This window comes from Spermophilus citellus (assembly GCF_964194105.1).
Source record: "Spermophilus citellus genome assembly, chromosome: 11".
Classification (NCBI taxonomy): Eukaryota; Metazoa; Chordata; class Mammalia; order Rodentia; family Sciuridae; genus Spermophilus; species Spermophilus citellus.
The window spans coordinates 128591438-128610234 of record NC_138192.1 but is presented as its reverse complement, the minus strand read 5'-3'; the positions used below and the strand labels follow the sequence as shown (position 1 = coordinate 128610234).

The window sequence follows — 18797 nt, the reverse complement described above, 5'->3', positions numbered from 1 at the left end:
TGGACACACAACAACATAAGAAATCACAGATCACTCAGAGAAAGAAGAGCCCCACTGAAGGCTAACCTCCTACATCATCCCAAGTGCACTGCCAATGGATTCCTACAGTCTTAAAACATAAACATTCCCTTTTTCACATATGTGCATACAAGTGAACTGAAATAATACAAGAGAAGTTCAAAAAGGAAATGAGTTGAAAGAGCTGTGGTGGAGGAGGCTTCCTACACGATCCTCTGAATCCCGTCTTTTGCCATGAACACAATCTCTTTCACATTACAGACCAGCCAGTCCAGCCTCAACACTTGAGGCCCAGGCCCCTTTACACCCCCGCCTGTGGTCTGCAAGCTTCTGCTCACCAACTCCAGCGATAGGAGCTCACAAGCTCATTTTGGTCACATGCCTCATCAGGTATCACACGAACCTGGCTGTAGGCGGTACACCCAGAATGAGGCAAGTTAATTTTCAATATGTCAGAAAGCGAAAGGAAGGTTCATACATTATGAAAAACTAATTTGAAAAGCAAACAATGAACTGAGAAAAATACTTGCACTAGATAAACTGTGAGTGGCTCTACTCCAACAGCCCTGTCCAAAGCTGAACTCCTGATACCCTCACGCCTGCTCCCCACCCAAGGCCTCCCTGTCTCAGCTGGTGGCAACACCATCCTTCCAGTTGTAAACGGTCGCCCTTGACTGCACTACCTCCCTCCCAGGTCCAGTTCAGCACCATCTTCATCCCACATCTGGACAAGCACTTCTTCCACCTCAACCACATCCTCCTTCCAATGACTGCAACTGCCTCTGTGCTGCTCCTCTCAGTCTCCCTGCAGCACCTGTGGACGGTTTTGAGTGGCCAGGTGACTGCCACATCTGTCAGACCTCTCCACTTCAGCATTCTTCTACTCGGCTTCCTCAGGGTGAAGGTTGAGCCTTCTGATGGCCCCCAAGCTGCCCACCCTGCCTTGCAACTTCTCCTCCTGCTTGTCCCTACCCCAGCCTGCCCTGGGCCCTGCTGGCCCCTCTGGGCCCAGCTCCGCTCCTTACACACTGAGGCGCAGGCCACGCTGTGCACTGGCTGAGGCTTTGGCCTGGAACTGTCTTCTCCCCACACTGTATGCTATTCCCTTGCCTCCTCCCAGCAACCCCAGCAATGAAGCTCGGTCCACCTGCACCCTGTCCAAACTCACAGAGCCCCAAACTCTGATCCCTTCATCTGGCTTCCCTTTGCCCCCTAGAGCTGTCCTCCTCTAGCCCAGGTTCTTATTTATTCTCCTTAGGTTTGCTGTTCGCCATCTGCACTCTTTACTGCAGTGCCTGCTCCCTGAGGGTGGGGTCTCTGCTTTGCAGAGTGATGCATTCCAAATTCCTAAAATAGAGACTGGCGTACAGTATGTATTTAACAAATCTTTTTCAAACAAATAAAACATATTTAAAAAGTTCAATTCCATATGTAAAGACTATAACATATATTTAAATCATGAGATAATATTTCTAACTATCAAATTTGCAAAACATAAAAATTTTAATAATAATACCCAGGGTTAGCAAGTGTTTTTTTTTTTTTTTTTTTTTAATAAAGAAATGGAATCAAGTGGAATCGCTGGAATCAAGTCAGCTTAACCTTCTTGAAGGATCTTTTTTGAGGGGGTACTGGGGGTTGAACTCAGGGACACTCAACCACTGAGTCATATCTCCAGCCCTATTTTGTATTTTATTTAGCGTCAGGGTCTCACTGAGTTGCTTAGTGTCTCACTGTTCCTGAGGCTGGCTTTGAACTCGCTATCCTCCTGACTCAGCCTCCTGAGCCACTGGGATTATAGGTGTGTGCCACCACACCTGGCTCTGAAGGACCTTAAGCATAAAATTCAACCTGGCAAATCAACATTAAAAAAAACATAACAAAGGATCTGGGGTTGTAGCTCGGTGGTGGAATACTGGGTTTGATCCTTAGCACCAACCACATAAAAATAAAGAAAATTGGGGCTAAGGATATAGCTCAGTTGTAGAGTGCTTGCCTAGCATGCACAAGGCCCTGGGTTCACTCCCCAGCACCACCAAAAAATAAAATATGAATGAATAAATAAATTTAAAAATAAATAAATAAAGGTATTGTATCCATGTACAACTAAAAATATATTTTTTAAAAAATATATAACAGAGGTTCATCTCCAAAGATATTTTCAACTTTATCAATGCCATGAAAACAAAAACCTGGGGACAACCTAAATACCTAATAGCAGGTACCTGATACTACATGAAGTGTGCCACTGCCATATGACCAAAAACCCTGCAGCCACTGAAGGTGAGACACTGCAGAACAACACTCAATGGCTTCAAGCATGTAATTCTGTAGTATTACACAGCAGGCCAGAAAATAATGTGTGGCCTAGAATGCACTTTGGGAAAACATGTGTATTTAAGTTCTGAAAAAGTCTGAAATATCGACCACTATTAGGACTCACAATTATATGTAATGTTTCTTTTTCTTTTTGGATCATTCTATATTTTTGAAATTTTCTATAATGCATACTATCTTATAATCACATTTTAAAAGTTAGTAGAAAGAATTTTAATATACAAACTTACACTGGTAATAAAACTATATACAGTACTTAATACACACAGAAAAATGAATACAAATAAAATTATGAAAATACAAAAAACATCAGCAGATTGTAGCAAGGTCTTACACTCATTGTGACACACTACAGTTTTACAAAATGTTTTCCACTGAAGGCAAAGTGACAAGGGATCTCTGCATTGTTTCTTATAACTTCACCATGAACCTATAATTACTTCAATTTTTAAAAAAACTTATTCTCCACAAGGAGATTTTATTGTACTTCCTAATTTTTTAAAAGTGAAACACTAAAGTCTTTCCCATTATAGTCAGGGAGAAAATGAAGATGCCCGTGACATCATTCAACAATGTCCTACAGGCCTTAGCCAACACTACTAAAGAAAAGAAAGATACTGAAACAAAGTGAAATAAAATTAAAATATCATTATTTGAAGATAGAGAATCAACTGAAAAACCTAAGCAAGTAATAGGGTTCAGAAAGGTAGGTAAATGTATACAAATCAACATGTGAAAATCAACTGCTTTTCACTATACCAGCAGGGCAAGAGCATTTTTCCCACACATTTTTTTCTGTTGCCAATTTATCCTTATAACATTAAGAATTAGGAACAGAGGTTGGTGGCACATGCCTGCAATGCCAGTAACTCAGGAGGCTGAGGCAGGAGGATCCCAAGTTCAAGGCCAGCCTGGACATCTTATTAAGACCCTGTCTCAAAATAAAAAATAAAAAGAAATGGGATGTTACCTCAGTGGTGGAGCACCCCTGAATTCAACCCCCAGTGCTGCAAAAGCAAAAATAAACAAACCAAAAAATAAATAAATAAATAAGCTAGGGGGCTGGGGTGGTGGCTCAGTGGTACAGCGCTTGCCTAACATGTGAGGGCACTGAGTTCAATCTTCAGCAACACATTAAAAAAATAATTAATTAATTAAAGGCATTGTGTCCATCTACAACTAAAAAAAATTTAAAAAAAGAATAAGCTAGATAAAGATACGATAAATAATGTGTTAAGAAAATGGGTAAAATACTGCAAACAGCATGATGAACCCATGTGAAGCATCAGCTCAGCTCCTGTCCATGTGAGCCTTTTAAATAGAGAGGCAGGCTCTGCTGGTGGAGGAGTGGCCCATTCTCCAGACACCACTTCTCTCCAACAGAAATATACACAGGGATCTTCCTTACCATCTTGCCACTGACTGTGGCCTCCAGGGAATCCACCAGCTCGGCTGTGACTCCAATGAGATTGTGGTAGTCGGCCTGGATCTTATTGTACCGCTTCAGGTACGTCATTGACCGACGCTCGGCTTCGACCAACTGCTGGTGGAGCTGCTGCAGCATTTCTAGGAAGAGGGTGTACATGAAAGCCAGACACAAGAACAACAACAAAACCCCACAGATCAAACTGCTTTCTTCTCCAAGGACTATCATACCTACTTTCAGAATATTTTGCCGTAATAACAGACTTGACACTATTGTGTTTAGCACTTTACCTCTAGTTCATGCCACCTATAATTACAAAGGATTTTATTTATTATTTTAAGAGAGAGAGAGAGAGGGGAGAGAGAGAGAGAGAGAGAGAGAGAGAGAGAGAGAATTTTTAATATTTATTTTTTAGTTCTTGGCGGACACAACATCTTTGTTGGTATGTGGTGCTGAGGATCGAACCCGGGCCGCACACATGCCAGGCGAGCGCGCTACCGCTTGAGCCACATCCCCAGCCCCACAAAGGATTTTATAATCATTAATTTAAATTCTCTTGGTGCTGTAAGTTCAACTAAATCATCAGTGGGCTCCCAAACAAAATCTCTTCCCTTGACTGACCCCCACAAAATTTCTAGTAGTTCTTCTATTTCTAAGGATTAGAATCAACATTTCTTTCTATATTCAGCTCACAAAACAGTGGAACCAAACCTCTGTCCTTTTCTCTGTTTTTGTACTATGAGGCTATCTGGGGGATATTCCTATCCACAGGATGGTCCTCCATTTTAAACAAAAATTGGAGTTGCTTGACTGATGCTTTAAGAATAAAAACCCAGGGTTGGGGTTGTGGATCAGCGGTAGAGCGCTTGTCTAGCATGTGCAAGGCCCTAGGTTCGATCCTCAGCACCACATGAAAATAATTAAATAAAATAAAAGGTATTGTGTCCAACTACAACTAAAAAATTGATATTAAAAAAAAAAAAGAATAAGAATCCAGGGCTAGGGCTGTAGCTCAGTGGTAGAGTGCTCGCCTAGCATGTGTGAAGCCCTGGGTTCCAACCTCAGCACCACATAAAAATAAATAAATAAAATAAAGGTATTGTGTCCATCTACAACTACAAAAAAAAAAAGAATAAGAATCCAGAAGAAGATAAGACTGCAGTGCTCATGCTGCTATTTGAGAAAGCAGAAAGCCACTCCACTAGAGAGATCGAGGCCACACCACTCTGGTCACACCTAGAAAGGGCAGATTCTCATCAGGGCCAGACTTATCACTTTTTTTTTTGGGGGGGGGTTATCAGATATTAAACTCAGGGGCACCTAACTATTGAGCCACATTCCCAGCCCTTTTTGGGATTTTTTTTTTTTTTAGAGACAAGATCTCATTAAATTGCTTAGGGCCTTGATAAGTTGCTAAGGCAGGCTATGAACTCGTGATCCTCCTGCCTCAGCCTCCCAAGATTCTCACTTCTTAATCTACAACATGAGGATAATAATTTTACCTTGAAGGGTTACTATAAGGATTAAGTAAAAAACACACTCCAAGTGTCCAGTGCAATGGCTGGGATAGAGCAGGTACTCAATAAGTGGTGGTTATTATTATTTCATTTCACAGAAAGGGGTCAAAGACTTTCTGAATGTATTTCTATGCAAATAGATAACTGGCAAAAGTACAGAAAGTCTGCATCCTAAGCAGTGGTACGCAAGCTTTGAAATATATCAGAAACATCCCAAAATAAAGATGATCAGAGCCAGGCACAGTGGCACACGCCTGTAATCCCAGCAGCTCGGGAGGCTGAGGCAGGAGATCCTGAGTTCAAAGCCAGCCTCAGAAACAGCCAGGCGCTAAGCAACTCAGTGAGATCCTGTCTCTAAATAAAATACAAAATAGGGCTGGGGATGTGGCTCAGTGGCTGAGTGCCCCTGAGCTCAACCCCCAGTACCCTGAAAAATTATAATAATAAAATAAAAATAAAGATGATCAGGCCTCACACTGAGACTTTGATTCTGTAGATACTCGGCGGGAGAGGGGGGTGTCCTATGCATCTGTTTTCAACTAGCTCCCCAATGACTCGATGCATAACGTAAGTTTGAGAACCAGTGTCCTAAGTTACCCATTCTTCCATGTTTGTTATGCATGCTCACACACATTCAGACTGTATTTCAAAAACTTCCATGTTTCACAATTATTTGAGTACAGAAATAACTATTATAACTATCAAAACCCAAAATATCATTAACTATTTATTATTCTTATTCAGCAACCATCAAATATCAGTGTTGAAAAATAATTTTAAGAAGTCAGCTGATAGAAATTTACATCCAGTACTTGAGCTCCCAGAAAATATCTCTGGAAATGATTTCTTAAGCTTCTCCTTAAACATTACAAGGGAGAGGGACTCACTACATTCTTTCTCTTTTTTAAATGTGTGCTATCATTAAAGCTCTTCATATGTATCAAAATCAAAAATACATAAATTATAATTTCCAAAGATGAAAATTCTCCTATTCACAATCCCACCTCATGGTAACAAATATGAGAATATTTTTGTGCAATCTGTCCATCTACCCCAAGGGGTAGATGAGGGACCAAGTTGCAAAACCCATCATCTGGGCCATAATACCTCCCAAATCTCAACATGAGTGTCCCCAAAGCAGTCTCTCTCCAGAGGCAAATGCACAAAGGAACTCTTCCCCTTAGAAGCTCATTTTGTAATTAACTAAACAAAAGGAACCTTTGCCTTGGGAACCCAGAATTATAATTTATGACAGTTTCAAACGTGGCACCTTTAAGGAAAAGGAGAACTAACTTCCTGCGATGAGAGAAGCTAACTTCAGGATGAGAGAAGCAGACCACTGGACTGAAAGTTTCATGACCAATTTCAAATACATCATTTGGCAGAATAACCTGCTATCCAGAGACATCAGCTTGCAGACATCCCAGCTAGCTTCGAACAAAGAGTAAATAAGATCTTAATTTTAGAGACTTCTTGGCTGCTCAGGGAAAAACAATCAATTTTAAATATGGGGTTCTGGGGGCGTGGCCTAGTGGCTGAGTACTTGCCCAACACGTGCAAGGCCCTAGTTTGAACCCCTGACCATGACTGTAGGATTTCAGTGATACCTCGAGGTAACCAACTTTATTCCAGAGCATTAAGCAGCACTTTGACTCTTTTCCCTATCAAAATTTTTATGAGATAAGAACAACTCTGATGATTTAGATAGGAGGTGTCCCTGAAATGTTCCTGTGTTAATGCAGGAAACGTTTGGGGGTGAGATGATTAGATTATGAGACCATGACCTAATCAGTAGGTTAATTCATTTGATGGATTAATAATCTGAATAGAAAAGTAGGTGGTAATTATAGACAGGTGGGGCATGGCTGGAAGAGGTGGGTCGCTGGGGATTACACATTTTGTCTCTGGCTTCTTGCATCCTCTCTGCTTTTCGGCTGCCATGTTCTGGGAAGCTTTCCTCCAATACACCCTTCTGCCATGATGTTCTGACTCATCTGGAGCCCAGAGCCAGGGAGCTGGCAGACCATGGGCTGAACCTTGAGCCAAAATAAACTTTTCCTCCTCTGTTGTTCTTGTCAGGTATTTTGGTCACAGCTACAAAAAAAGCTGCCTAACACAACTAAGCCAAGATGCCTTGCCATGCACAAACTCAACTTTTAATAGGGAAGTATCTTTTAGACTTTTCATATTCTAAAACTACTGATATGATGTGCACAAAAGTCCAAAGAATGCGTCTCAAGTTTACAAAAATTTGAGATGCAAGAGACATACGCAACTAAAAGAACGTCACAGGACATTTTCTGATAATTCTAGCATTCAAGGAACCAATAATGAAAGTGACAGAAATCTCACCGGCGATCACTCAAGCTTTCTCTGTTGACATTTCTATTTCATTTAGAGGTATTGCTTCCCACTCCAACAAAGAGTTAATGAGATTTTAATTTTAGAGACTCCTTGGCTGCTTAAGCAAACCAGGGAGACTATGTCTCTAATAAAATATAAAAAAGTTCCAGGGATGTGGTTCAGTGCTTAAGCACCCTGGATTCAATTTCTGATACAGGGGAGAAAAAAAAAAGCAAAACAAAACAGAACAAAAATGACTATATGGATTAAAGTTCCTTTCTAGCTTTTCATCATTACCTTTTCTGCTTGTTTTTTGGGGTGAGCAGCCAGACCTGGTTTGCTGGAACCCCTGGAATTCAGCCTGTGGCAACACTGGGAGGTGGTGAAACTCTTAGGAGGGCCTGGGCTCATCTTTTTTTTCTTTTTTTTTTTTGGGGGGGGGCAGGGGAGAGTACCAGGAATTGAACTCAGGAGTGCTAACCACTGGGCACAGCCCTTTTTGTAGTTTATTTTGAGACAGGGTCTATTGAGTTGCTTAGGGCCTCGATAAATTGCTAAGGCTAGCTCTGAACTCGTGATCCTCCTGCCTCAGCCTACCAAGCCACGGGGATTACATGTGTGCACCACTGTGGCTGGCCCAGCCCCATCTTTTCATTCTGCTTTCTGGTTCCTCATGAAAGCTCCACCCCTTGCTCCCTGTCTTTACCATCAGGGTCTCTCACCACAGACCCAAAGAAATAAGACAGCCCAATCTTAGGATGGAAACTCCAGAACTGTGAGTTAAATAAACATTTTCTCTTTATAAGTTAATTGCCTCAAGAACTTCATTACAGTGATGAAAAGATGACTCACACACAAGGTTACTAAGGACAAAACGAACACTAAAGCCTTTCTTTTTTTTTTTTTTGAGAGAGAATCTTAATATTTATTTTTTAGTTATCGGCAGACACAACATCTTTGTTGGTATGTGGTGCTGAGGATCAAACCCGGGCCGCACGCATACCAGGCAAGCGCGCTACCACTTGAGCCACATCCCCAGCCCCACTAAAGCCTTTCACATCTGACCCTACTGAAACTTTCCACAGGTGGCAGACCTAAAGTATTACTCATTTGTCAAGTTGGTAAGCAGAGTTAAATAATTTACTAATATTTTCTTCCTTTAAAAAAGTTTAACTCTCTAAAAAAAGCATAGAAAAACAATGGCAGGACGTTCTGCAATATTCTCTGACATTGCTCTACTCTGAAAGGGGCAAACGGGATATTTCACAGACCAAAACTTTCATGTAGCAAAACTCCACCTACTGGGAGTTGAGGAACACGCCATCGATACTTACTAAAGGCATGAAGCACCACACACACCCTTCCCAACATGTTAATTCAGACACTTTTCAAAATGTAATATCAAAGACAAAACTGGCCCCAACTGAAGCCACCAATTTCATATTAACTAGTTTTTCTCACCTCGCTGGAAAATGTTCTGGTAAAAATTACTGACCATGGAAAAACATCATTTTACATATAAACTTAAGATTGAAATTTCTACTTTGAATATAAGAAATGGAAAAGATTTATAAGAATGGGTGCTGAATAAAAAACCCTATTTGACTAGTTCAAGATAAAAGTTAAAATATTACAATAATTCCATAAGGGGCTAGGGATTTAGCTCAGCTGGTAGAATGTTTGCCTCCCATGCACAGGGTCCTGGGTTCAATCCCTAGCACCACCACCAAATAATAATAATAATAATAATAATTCCTTAAAATAATCCCATAGTGTCCTGCCTTCAGAGCTGCTGCAGTCATTTATTTCCCTTGGGGACCCTATCTGGACCCTCCATTTCCCCAGGCCTTGCTATCTAGTACGAAGACTAGCTGGCAACACCAGACACCCTGAGAGCAGGCCTCAACACTGCAGATAAAGATGATTACAGAGCACTTTGTAAATATTTAAAGCACTCATTTTCCAAGTCTACAAACTCTTTCCATCGCTGTTCCTACTTCGCAGCTTAAAACCCGAATTGGCAGAGCTGTTCTTATAAAAATTTTAATCTAGATGATTTACCTTTGTTGTTTTGTCCATTCTCCTTCTGGGATGAGAAATAAGTTCAGGAAAACGAGCCTGTGGTAGACAGTACCAAAGAGGAAGAGGATTCTCAGGCCAACGAAGCCCAGGTCTAAGTGTTTCTGTGAGGAGCTAAGATAGTTAGCGATGTCTCAATACTTTGTTGATTTCACTCCCAAAACAATCAGTCCTATTCTCTCCATCGCAATGATCACTGTGTTGGTGGAGCCTTGCCTATTCCCACAGCCTCCTAAAGGCCTTCTACCCGCTTCCAAAGACCTTCCCCCTGCCGCTGAAATGTCCTAAAAATGCAAATATGCAACTTCAACTCCAAAGCTTTATCCTAAGGAAATTGAGATTGGGGTGAGTATAGTCTTTTTTAAATTTTTTTAATATTTATTTTTTAGTTTTCAGCGGACACAACATCTTTGTTTGTATGTGGTGCTGAGGATCGAACCCGGGCCACATGCATGCCAGGCGAGCACGCTACCGCTTGAGCCACATCCCCAGCCCCTGGGGTGAGTATAGTGGAGCCAGACTGCCTGGGTTCAAACCTCAACTCCCACGTGTCTGGATGGGATACCAAAGCAAGGTATTCATGTGGGGTTTCTCTTTTGATCTCATTAAATTTTTCTTAATTTTTTCATAATAGCACTATTCACATACCATATAATTCACCTATTTATAAGGTGTACATTTCAATAGTTACAGTATATTCACAGAGTTATGCAACCATCACCACAGTCAATTTTGTTTTGGGGTTTTTTTGTTTGTTTGTTTTCCCTTCTCTTTTGCAGTGTGGGAGTCAAACCCAGGGTCCATACATGATAGGCAAGTGTTGTACCAATTTTATAACATCTTCACCATCCCCCAAAAGAAACCCCTTATTGACTAGCAGTCATGCTCACTTGCCCTGTTCTCCCCAGCCCCTGCCACCATTAATGTACTTCCTGCTTTCATAGATTCATCTCTTCTAGACCTTTCATATAAACAGAATCATACAACATATGGCCTTTTGTGCCTGGCTTCGTTCACTTAGCATGTTTTCATTATGTTGTAGCCTGAATTAGTACTTTATTTCCTCTTCTATTTCATCATATGGATACATTACATTTTGTTTATCCTTTTATCAGTTGATAGACATTTGGGTCATCTGCCCATTGGGCTTTTAGGAATGTTGCAAGTTGCTGTGTGGACATATGTTTTCACTTCTTTTGGGCATAATCTTGGTGTGGAATTGCCAGGTCATATGGTAAGTCACCTTCTGAGATAACTGAACCTGTTTTTTTGAAGACTATTAATGATATGAGGAAATGTTCTCTTCATTTGATAAAAAGATGCAAAAATAAACACACATACATGTATCTGGTTTTTATAAATACTGCAAACTTCTGGGTGTATGTACGGGTCTTGGCACAGCCTCCCATTAATGCTTTGTTCACCTTACAAATGTTCACAATTTATATTCACAGATTCACAATCATTACCCTTATCTACCAGGCACCTGCAACCACTGGCTGCTCTCATTCTGCAGGGGCTCCCACTGCTTCAAAAGGATACGTAGATTGTCAAAAGCTTTGGCGTGTTATTCGCTTTAAAAATTAAAGCCAGAAACTTTTCCAGCTTCAACTTTAACTCTGGAGTCCAAGAGTCCTGGAGACAAGAAGAAAAAGAAAAATAGTACTCCACTAAATGCCAGCAGTACCATCAAGTTGGGGCCATTTGGTTAAGAGCCCTGCTAGTTACGGAAACCAAAAGCAAGGGATCTTGCCAGAGATGTGAGAATGTAGAAACAGGTTCTAGGACATATGACCAATTCAGTTACAGAAGACTCAAGAATTCACAGCACGGAAAAAACAATTCAGTACATGATCTGAATATTTCATGTGATTTAAACACAAGCATGACAAGTGACCTTATTAGGTTGAATACCAAAAATAATTATGGTTTAGGCATGCATGGCGCTGGTAGGCATAACACAAACAATTATCGCTAAGTTACTGATGGTTCCAAAGAAAGAAACTCATTTTCATAGAACTTGCCCTCATATGAAGAAAGAATAGAGGTCATTATCTGAAACAAATACGTCCTATCATGTCAAGCAGTTATGATATGTCCCTTGAAAATAATGTATTGCAAATAACACTCATTAAAGAAGGAAAAAATAATAAAAGAAAAAGTGTGACAAGTACCAATCTTTCAGGACAATTTTCTTCACATACTTTATACAAAAATAACTTCCACTCAAACCAAGAATTTCATAAAAAAGTCGCTATCCCAGTAAAACACTCACATCCACCTGCCTGGTGGATCCTGCCGTCGCCCGCCGACTGTCCCATCCTTCCCACCCTCTCCTCTCCAGCTCTGGATCCAATCACTCTATCCTGTGCCATTTAGTAACAATACAATTTAAATGAACAAAATTCCTAAATTTTGAAAAGATTTGTTAATTTTTTGACACTATGTGATCATTTTGTTTATAATGCATCCCCCCAGAAGAGGTGTGGAAGCCCTAACCCCTGGTATCTGATGAGGTCTTTGGGGAAGGGGCCACTGCAGATGTAATTACAGTTAGGAGAGGTCACACTGGCACAGGGTGGACAATCAATCCAATGTGACTGGTGCCCTTACTGGAACAAGGAAATCCAGACAAAGGAAACATGAAGAGAGAAGTAGGCCATGCAAGATGGAGACGGAGGCTGCAGCAAAGCAGACTCAAGCCAAGGGCCACCCAGAACCACCAAAACTGGAGGAAAAAAGGCAGGATGCTCCCCCAGAACCTCCAAAGGCAGGCAGCCTGTGCACACCTTGACCCCAACCATGCCCAGTCTCCAGAAGTGAAAGACCATAGATTTCTGTGGTTTCAGCCACAGGGTCCTTGGTTCTCTGTTGGGGCGTCCTTAGGAGGGCAAACATGGCATCCAGAGCTCAGGGCTCTCTGCACTTGACCATCTGGAAAAGAACCTCAGAGAGGACTGTTGTGTCTCAACATGAATTGAGACTTCTTAAAAACAAAACAAAGTATTTGTAGAGCTCCAGTTAGGCTGCTCTGTTTTGGTTACCATTTTGTAAAACCAACAAATAATGTATTTCCAACTGGTTACCTCCCCAATGATGCTCTGCAAATAACAGGCTTAAGACTGGAGTAAAATCTCTCTGGGCATGAACCCCTCATTTTTTTTTCTCAACTGTTATTTTTCCTGTGCTTTCAGCTCTGAGAACATTTCCCAAGTCTGATGGGCAACTTGATCACCATAATTCCAAAAATAAGCATAAAGAGCCAGGAGAAGCCCTGGGTCAGCTCTGCTGAATGATCTAGAAAAAGCCATCACCCTTTTTCTCTCATGGTTTCTTCCCTTAGAGAATGCAGGCTTTTAAGTAGATTCGCCTGGCTGTAAAACAGACTCTTCACATGACAGGGAACCTTAACTTAGGACCCTGATACAATGAGTCACGGCAGCATTACTATGGGAGTGAGGAAGGCCCAGGGCTCACCCCCTGGTTTACCTGTGGCTTCCTTTCTGTCCCTTACAGAGCCTACAAGGCTCCTCCCCACTTCTTCAGATCTTCACTAATCAAGCATATAGTGGTCCCTAGCACAGAACAGGTGTCCAGAAGTTTTTCCTAAAGTTATCAATTACAGGAATTCATAAGTATTTCTGCAGAAGGATGATCCTAAACTGAGTTTGCAAATAGAACTCATTATAATACCTATGAAGGAATTTCCTGTCTGTCAACACTGCAGAAGGGATAATATAAAAAAGCAATTAAAAGAACTCTTTTGAAAACAAGGCTATTGTTTTTAAATGCACCCAAGTGTCAAGGAAGGAATGCAGAGGACAAAATGAAGTGAAAGCAGGAACCCCAAGAGTTAAGGAACATCGAAGACAGTGTTTTTGCTGTAAGGATAACTGCAGAATGTTGAAGACCTTGAACTTCAGTTCTGAGAGTTGTCATGAGTACATAAGATGGAAAACATAAGATCTGCTCATATTACATAATCTAAAGGCGACCCCAGAACAAACCCGGGACTCCAAAGGACTGTAGCATAAGTAAAATGTTATGGATAATAAACTCATTGTACAGAAAGAACCAGTATTGACCTTGACACTGGGTGGAAGGAGGGAAAAGCCTAATTTGAGATTTCACAACCACACTCAGTACCATGAGCTGAGACTGACATACCTGGGTTGTCCCCAGATTTCCTGCAAATAATCTGATTTCAAATGGTCCTAGGTTGGTATGCCCCCCGAGACTGGAAGATGCCAATAAAAATCTTCTTTGGAAGAACCAAATTGCATCCAGGCCTCAAATAAATTCTTTCCAGTTCCAAGTAAAATAAACTCATCAACATTTTTTTTTTTTAAAAAAAGGGAAATAAGTCACTGTCAGAGCAGCAGAAATAGACACAGTAGAACCAAATTTACACAGACATTTGGTATTGAAATTCACAGAGAATATGAGATAAATGTTTAATATGTCAAAGAAAGAAAGAAATGAGAGTATAAAAATGACCCAGCAAATCTGAATAAAAACAACAACAAGGGCTGGGGATGTGGCTCAAGCGGTAGCGCACTCGCCTGGCATGCGTGCGGCCCAGGTTCGATCCTCAGCACCACATACAAACAAAGATGTTGTGTCCGCCGAAAACTAAAAAATAAATATTAAAATTCTCTCTCTCTCTCACTCTCTCTCTTTAAAACAACAACAACAAAAACCCTTCTATCTTAACAAGTTAATAAAGTAGCCAGGCACAGTCATGCATGCCTGTACTCCCAGCAACTCAGGAGGCTGAGGCAGCAGGAGGATCACAAATTTGAGGCCAGTCTCAGCAACTTAGGGAGATCCTGTCTCAAAATAAAACATAAAAAGGCTGGGGGTGTAGCTTCATGATAAAGTGCCCCTGCATTCAATCCCCAGTGCCACACATGCACAAAAAGTTAATAAGTGAAATCACAAATTCAATGAGAAGAACAGATTAATCACAGCTGAAGAATAAATTTGTGAACTGAAATATAAATGTGAATAAATTGCCCAGAACATAGCCAGAGAGATCAAGAAATGGAAAATATATGCTGTTAAAAGACAAGGAAGGGGCTGGGGTTGTGGCTCAGTGGTCGAGTGCTTGCCTAGCATATGTGAGGCCCTGGGTTCGATCCCCAGTACCACATAAAAACAAATAAACAAAATAAAGGTATTGTGTACAACTAAGAAATAAATATTAAAAACAAATAAAAGAAAGGCATTCTATCCATCTACGACTACAAAAAAAAAAATTAAAAGAAAAAAAAAAAGACAAGGAAGATGCCAGGCATGGTGGCACACACCTGTAATCCCAGGGGCTTGGGAGGCTGAGACAGGAGAATCCTGAGTTCAAAGCCAGCCTCAGAATCAGCAAGGCACTAAGCAACTCAGTGAGACCCTGGCTCTAAATAAAACACAAAATAGGGCTGGGGATGTGGCTCAGTGGTCAAGTGCCCCTGAGTTCAATCCCCAGTACCCAAAATAAAACACAAGTAAGGCCCAAAAATGTAAATGTAGATCACACTACTTCACACTACTAAAATACACACTTTAAAATGGTTAAAATGGCCGGGCACAGTGGTGCACACCTGTAATCCCAACAGCTCGGGAGGCTGAGACAGGAGGATCATGAGTTCAGCTAGCCTCAGCAAAAAAAGTGAGGTGCTAAGCAACTCAGTGAGACCCTGTCTCTAAATAAAATACAAAATAGGGCTGGGATGTGGCTCAGTGTCAAGTGCCGCTGAGTTCAATTCCTGGTACCCCGCCACACAAAAAAATTGGTCAAAACAGTAAATTTTATATATATTTGACCACAATTTTTAAAAATGAAAAAGAAAAAAGAAGACACAATAAATAGTCTGATGTTGTACAAGAGATGTAGCTCCATAATCGAGCACCTACCTGTCTCATGTGGACAAGACCCTAGGTTCAATCCCCAGCACTAAAAAAAAGAAGCGCATTCAACCTGATCAGATATTCAGAGGAGAGACGAAGACAATGGGGAAGAGGTAATACATGAAGAGATAAGAACTGAAAATTTTCCAGAGTTGTTGAAAGACGCAAAAACAGTACATCCAGGAAGTCCAATAAATCTCAAGTGAAAATAGAAATCTATCCCTGAACACAAGAAGTGAAACTATACCATCCCAAAGGTCAGAGAAAAAATATAGATCGTCTCTACAGGAATAGCACTTAGGGTGACAGCCAACTTCAAAGCAGCAACAATGAGAGCCAGGAGATTGTGCAGTGCAGTGAAGTTTTAAATATAATCGAAGTCTCCCTTCAATACTTACATACAACATGATTTAAGAGGCTATAATATTTTAAAGTATTTCTGATTGGGTGTCAACATACTTTATATACAAATAAAATATGAAAAATTGTGGTATATATGTGTATTGAAAATTGTAATGTAAAAAAAAACAAAAGTATATGTATAAAGGCATAAATTGTGTGAACATACTTTATATACAGAGATATGAAAAACTGTGCTCTAGGGCTGGGGATGTGGCTCAAGTGGTAGCGTGCTCGCCTGGCATGCGTGTGGCCCGGGTTCGATCCTCAGCACCACATACCAACAAAGATGTTGTGTCCGCCGAGAACTAAAAAATAAATATTAAAAATTCTCTCTCCTCTCTCTCTCTCTCACTCTCTCTTTAAAAAAAAGAAAAACTGTGCTCTATATGTGTAATAAGTATTGAAATGGGGGCTGAGGATGTGGCTCAAGTGGTAGCATGCTCGCCTGGCATGCATGGGGCACTGGATTCGATTCTCAGCACCACATAAAAACAAAATCAAGAAATTGTGTCTACCTAAAACTAAAAAAAAAAAAAAAAAAAATATTAAAAAAAAAAGAATTATAATGCATTCCACTGTTGTTGTGTATTTAAAAAAAATAAAATCAATTAAAGATTAAAAAAAAAATTCTGTCAGCCCAAGTTAACAGGCCTTAATGTAACCAAAAATAAATCTTATTTTATGGCACCAAAGAGTTCATTAAGCCCGTTACCTCAATGCTCTTTTATAGTGTAATTTAAGAGTGGTTGCCAGGGGTTAGGGGTGAGGACAAGGGGCAACACAAGGAAGTACTTTGGGATAATTAATGCAGAAGTTCTGTGTGCTAGCTGGGTGCAGTGGTGCCTGTAATTCCAGATAGTTAAGCAAGAGGATCACAAGTTCAAAGCCAGACATAGCAACTTAGCAAGGCCCTAAGTAGCTTAGTGAGACCCTGTCTCAAAATAAAAAAAATGAAAAGGGCTGAGGATGTGGCTCAGTGGTTAAATGGCCCTGGGATCAATCCCTGGTACAAAAAAAAAAAAAAAAAAAAACTGTGTGTCCCGATTGTGGTGGTAGCATTATAGAATCAATGCATATGTTGAAATTCATAAAACACACATGACCAAAAGTTAACTTTAGGGCTGAGGTTGTGGCTCAGTGGTAGAACGTTTGCCCAGCACATGCAAGGGTCCGGATTCGGTCCTCAATACCACATAAAAATAAATGAATAGGGCTGGGGATGTAGCTCAGTGGCAGAGTGCTTACTTCGCCTGTGGAAGACACTGGGTTCGATCCTCAGAACCACATAAAAAATAAAATAAAGATATTATGTCCATCTACAACTAAAAAAATTGTAAATTTTTTTTAAATAAATGAATAAAATAAAGGCATTGTGTCCAACTACAACTAAATAAAACCTTTTTTAAAAAATAGGTTAATTTTACTATATAACATCTAAAAAAATAAAACTTTAAAAAAATTTGTCAAGCAAGCAGGTAAGAATTCTTGCTTTCTGTTAAAACTGAACACTGGTATATGCTGGCCTAAAAACTACCTTTGTTTGCTTTGATCTATCTACAAAGAGAAACTATAACATGTCCTCTCTGTTTATGGCATACTCAAGGCTATATCATTGTGCGGTTAGTTTATTCTTTCTCCTAAATGTACAGTATTCCATTGTGTGACCATTACACAATTTATTTATGCATGTTCCTTCTGATGTACTATGGGGCACTGCTAGTTCTTGCTATTACGAGCTTTATAAGTATGTACAAGAACACGAGCCACAGCTAGTACAGGAGAGTGAAAATTAAATCAAATACTCACCAAATATAACTAACCACCCAAAAGAGGATGAATAAATTAGGGTTACAAAAAATAATAATGAGAGCAGCCAGGTGCAGTGCTATACACCTGTAATCTCAGAAGCTTAGAAGGCTGAAGCAGGAGAATCACAAGTTCAGAGCCAGCCTCAGCAACTTAGCGAGGCCCTGAGCAACTCAGTGAGACCCTATCTCTGAATAAAATACAAAAAAGGGCTGGGGATATGGCTCAGTGGTTAAGTGCCCCTGAGTTCAATCCCCAGTACCAATAATAATAATAATAATAAATAATAATAATAATACAGACTTTAGTTTTCTAAAGTATAATTCAGAAACCAGAAGCTTACACAAAGTGAAGCCACAGATGTAAAGGCTGCCACTTACCTGGAAGAGCTCTTTGAATGAAGGGTGTACCATGGGGTTGGGCACAAAAGGGAGGGCATAGAAAGGAAGGAACTCGGTGGTCTGGCTCAACGCTGCCCCTTTCGTCTCCAGGTAGTTTTTGAAATAAGAAATCCGTTCATCCAGTTCCTGCTTGTCCTAGAGCAGGGAGATACTTGTTTGAGGTTTCTAGCTCCACAATGGTCCCCCGTTCACCCATCTGCTCTTGAGGCTCCTTGTCACTGGCCTTGTCCCCATCTGGCCTGGTGGGCACACTGTCTCCAGTCATTCTAACATCACCTCAACTTTACCCCTAGTGAAACTTTAACAGAAATGTCAGAAAATTGTATGAACAGTTCAGTATACTACTTTTTAACTTCATTTTTACCAATTTAATATGACCTCCAAATTCTTCATGAACATCATTTTTAGTGAAAAGACAAAATCTCATCAAATCTCTCCTACTTTGAGTAGTTCTCCCATTATTAGACATACCCACCATTTCCACTTTACAGACATTCATGAACATCTGTCTGCATTCCCATGATTCTAAGGGGAGTAGGTATCTCCATAGGTTCTTGAAGGCTAAGT

The 18797-nt window shown here is 40.5% G+C and overlaps 1 protein-coding gene across 7 annotated transcripts in view; it reads right to left on the bottom strand.

Moving 5' to 3' along the window:
• The window catches only part of ARMC9 (armadillo repeat containing 9), a 139308-nt gene that overhangs the window by 108394 nt on the left and 12117 nt on the right, over window positions 1-18797 (bottom strand). For all 7 annotated transcript variants that reach the window (XM_081260758.1, XM_081260760.1, XM_081260761.1 and 4 more), the window contains 4 exons: window positions 18210-18365; window positions 11263-11355; window positions 9703-9727; window positions 3764-3921 (listed from right to left, as the gene is read on the bottom strand). In XM_081260758.1, the coding sequence (XP_081116884.1) occupies window positions 3764-3921; window positions 9703-9727; window positions 11263-11355; window positions 18210-18365 (432 nt within the window). The remainder of the gene's footprint in view (window positions 1-3763; window positions 3922-9702; window positions 9728-11262; window positions 11356-18209; window positions 18366-18797) is intronic.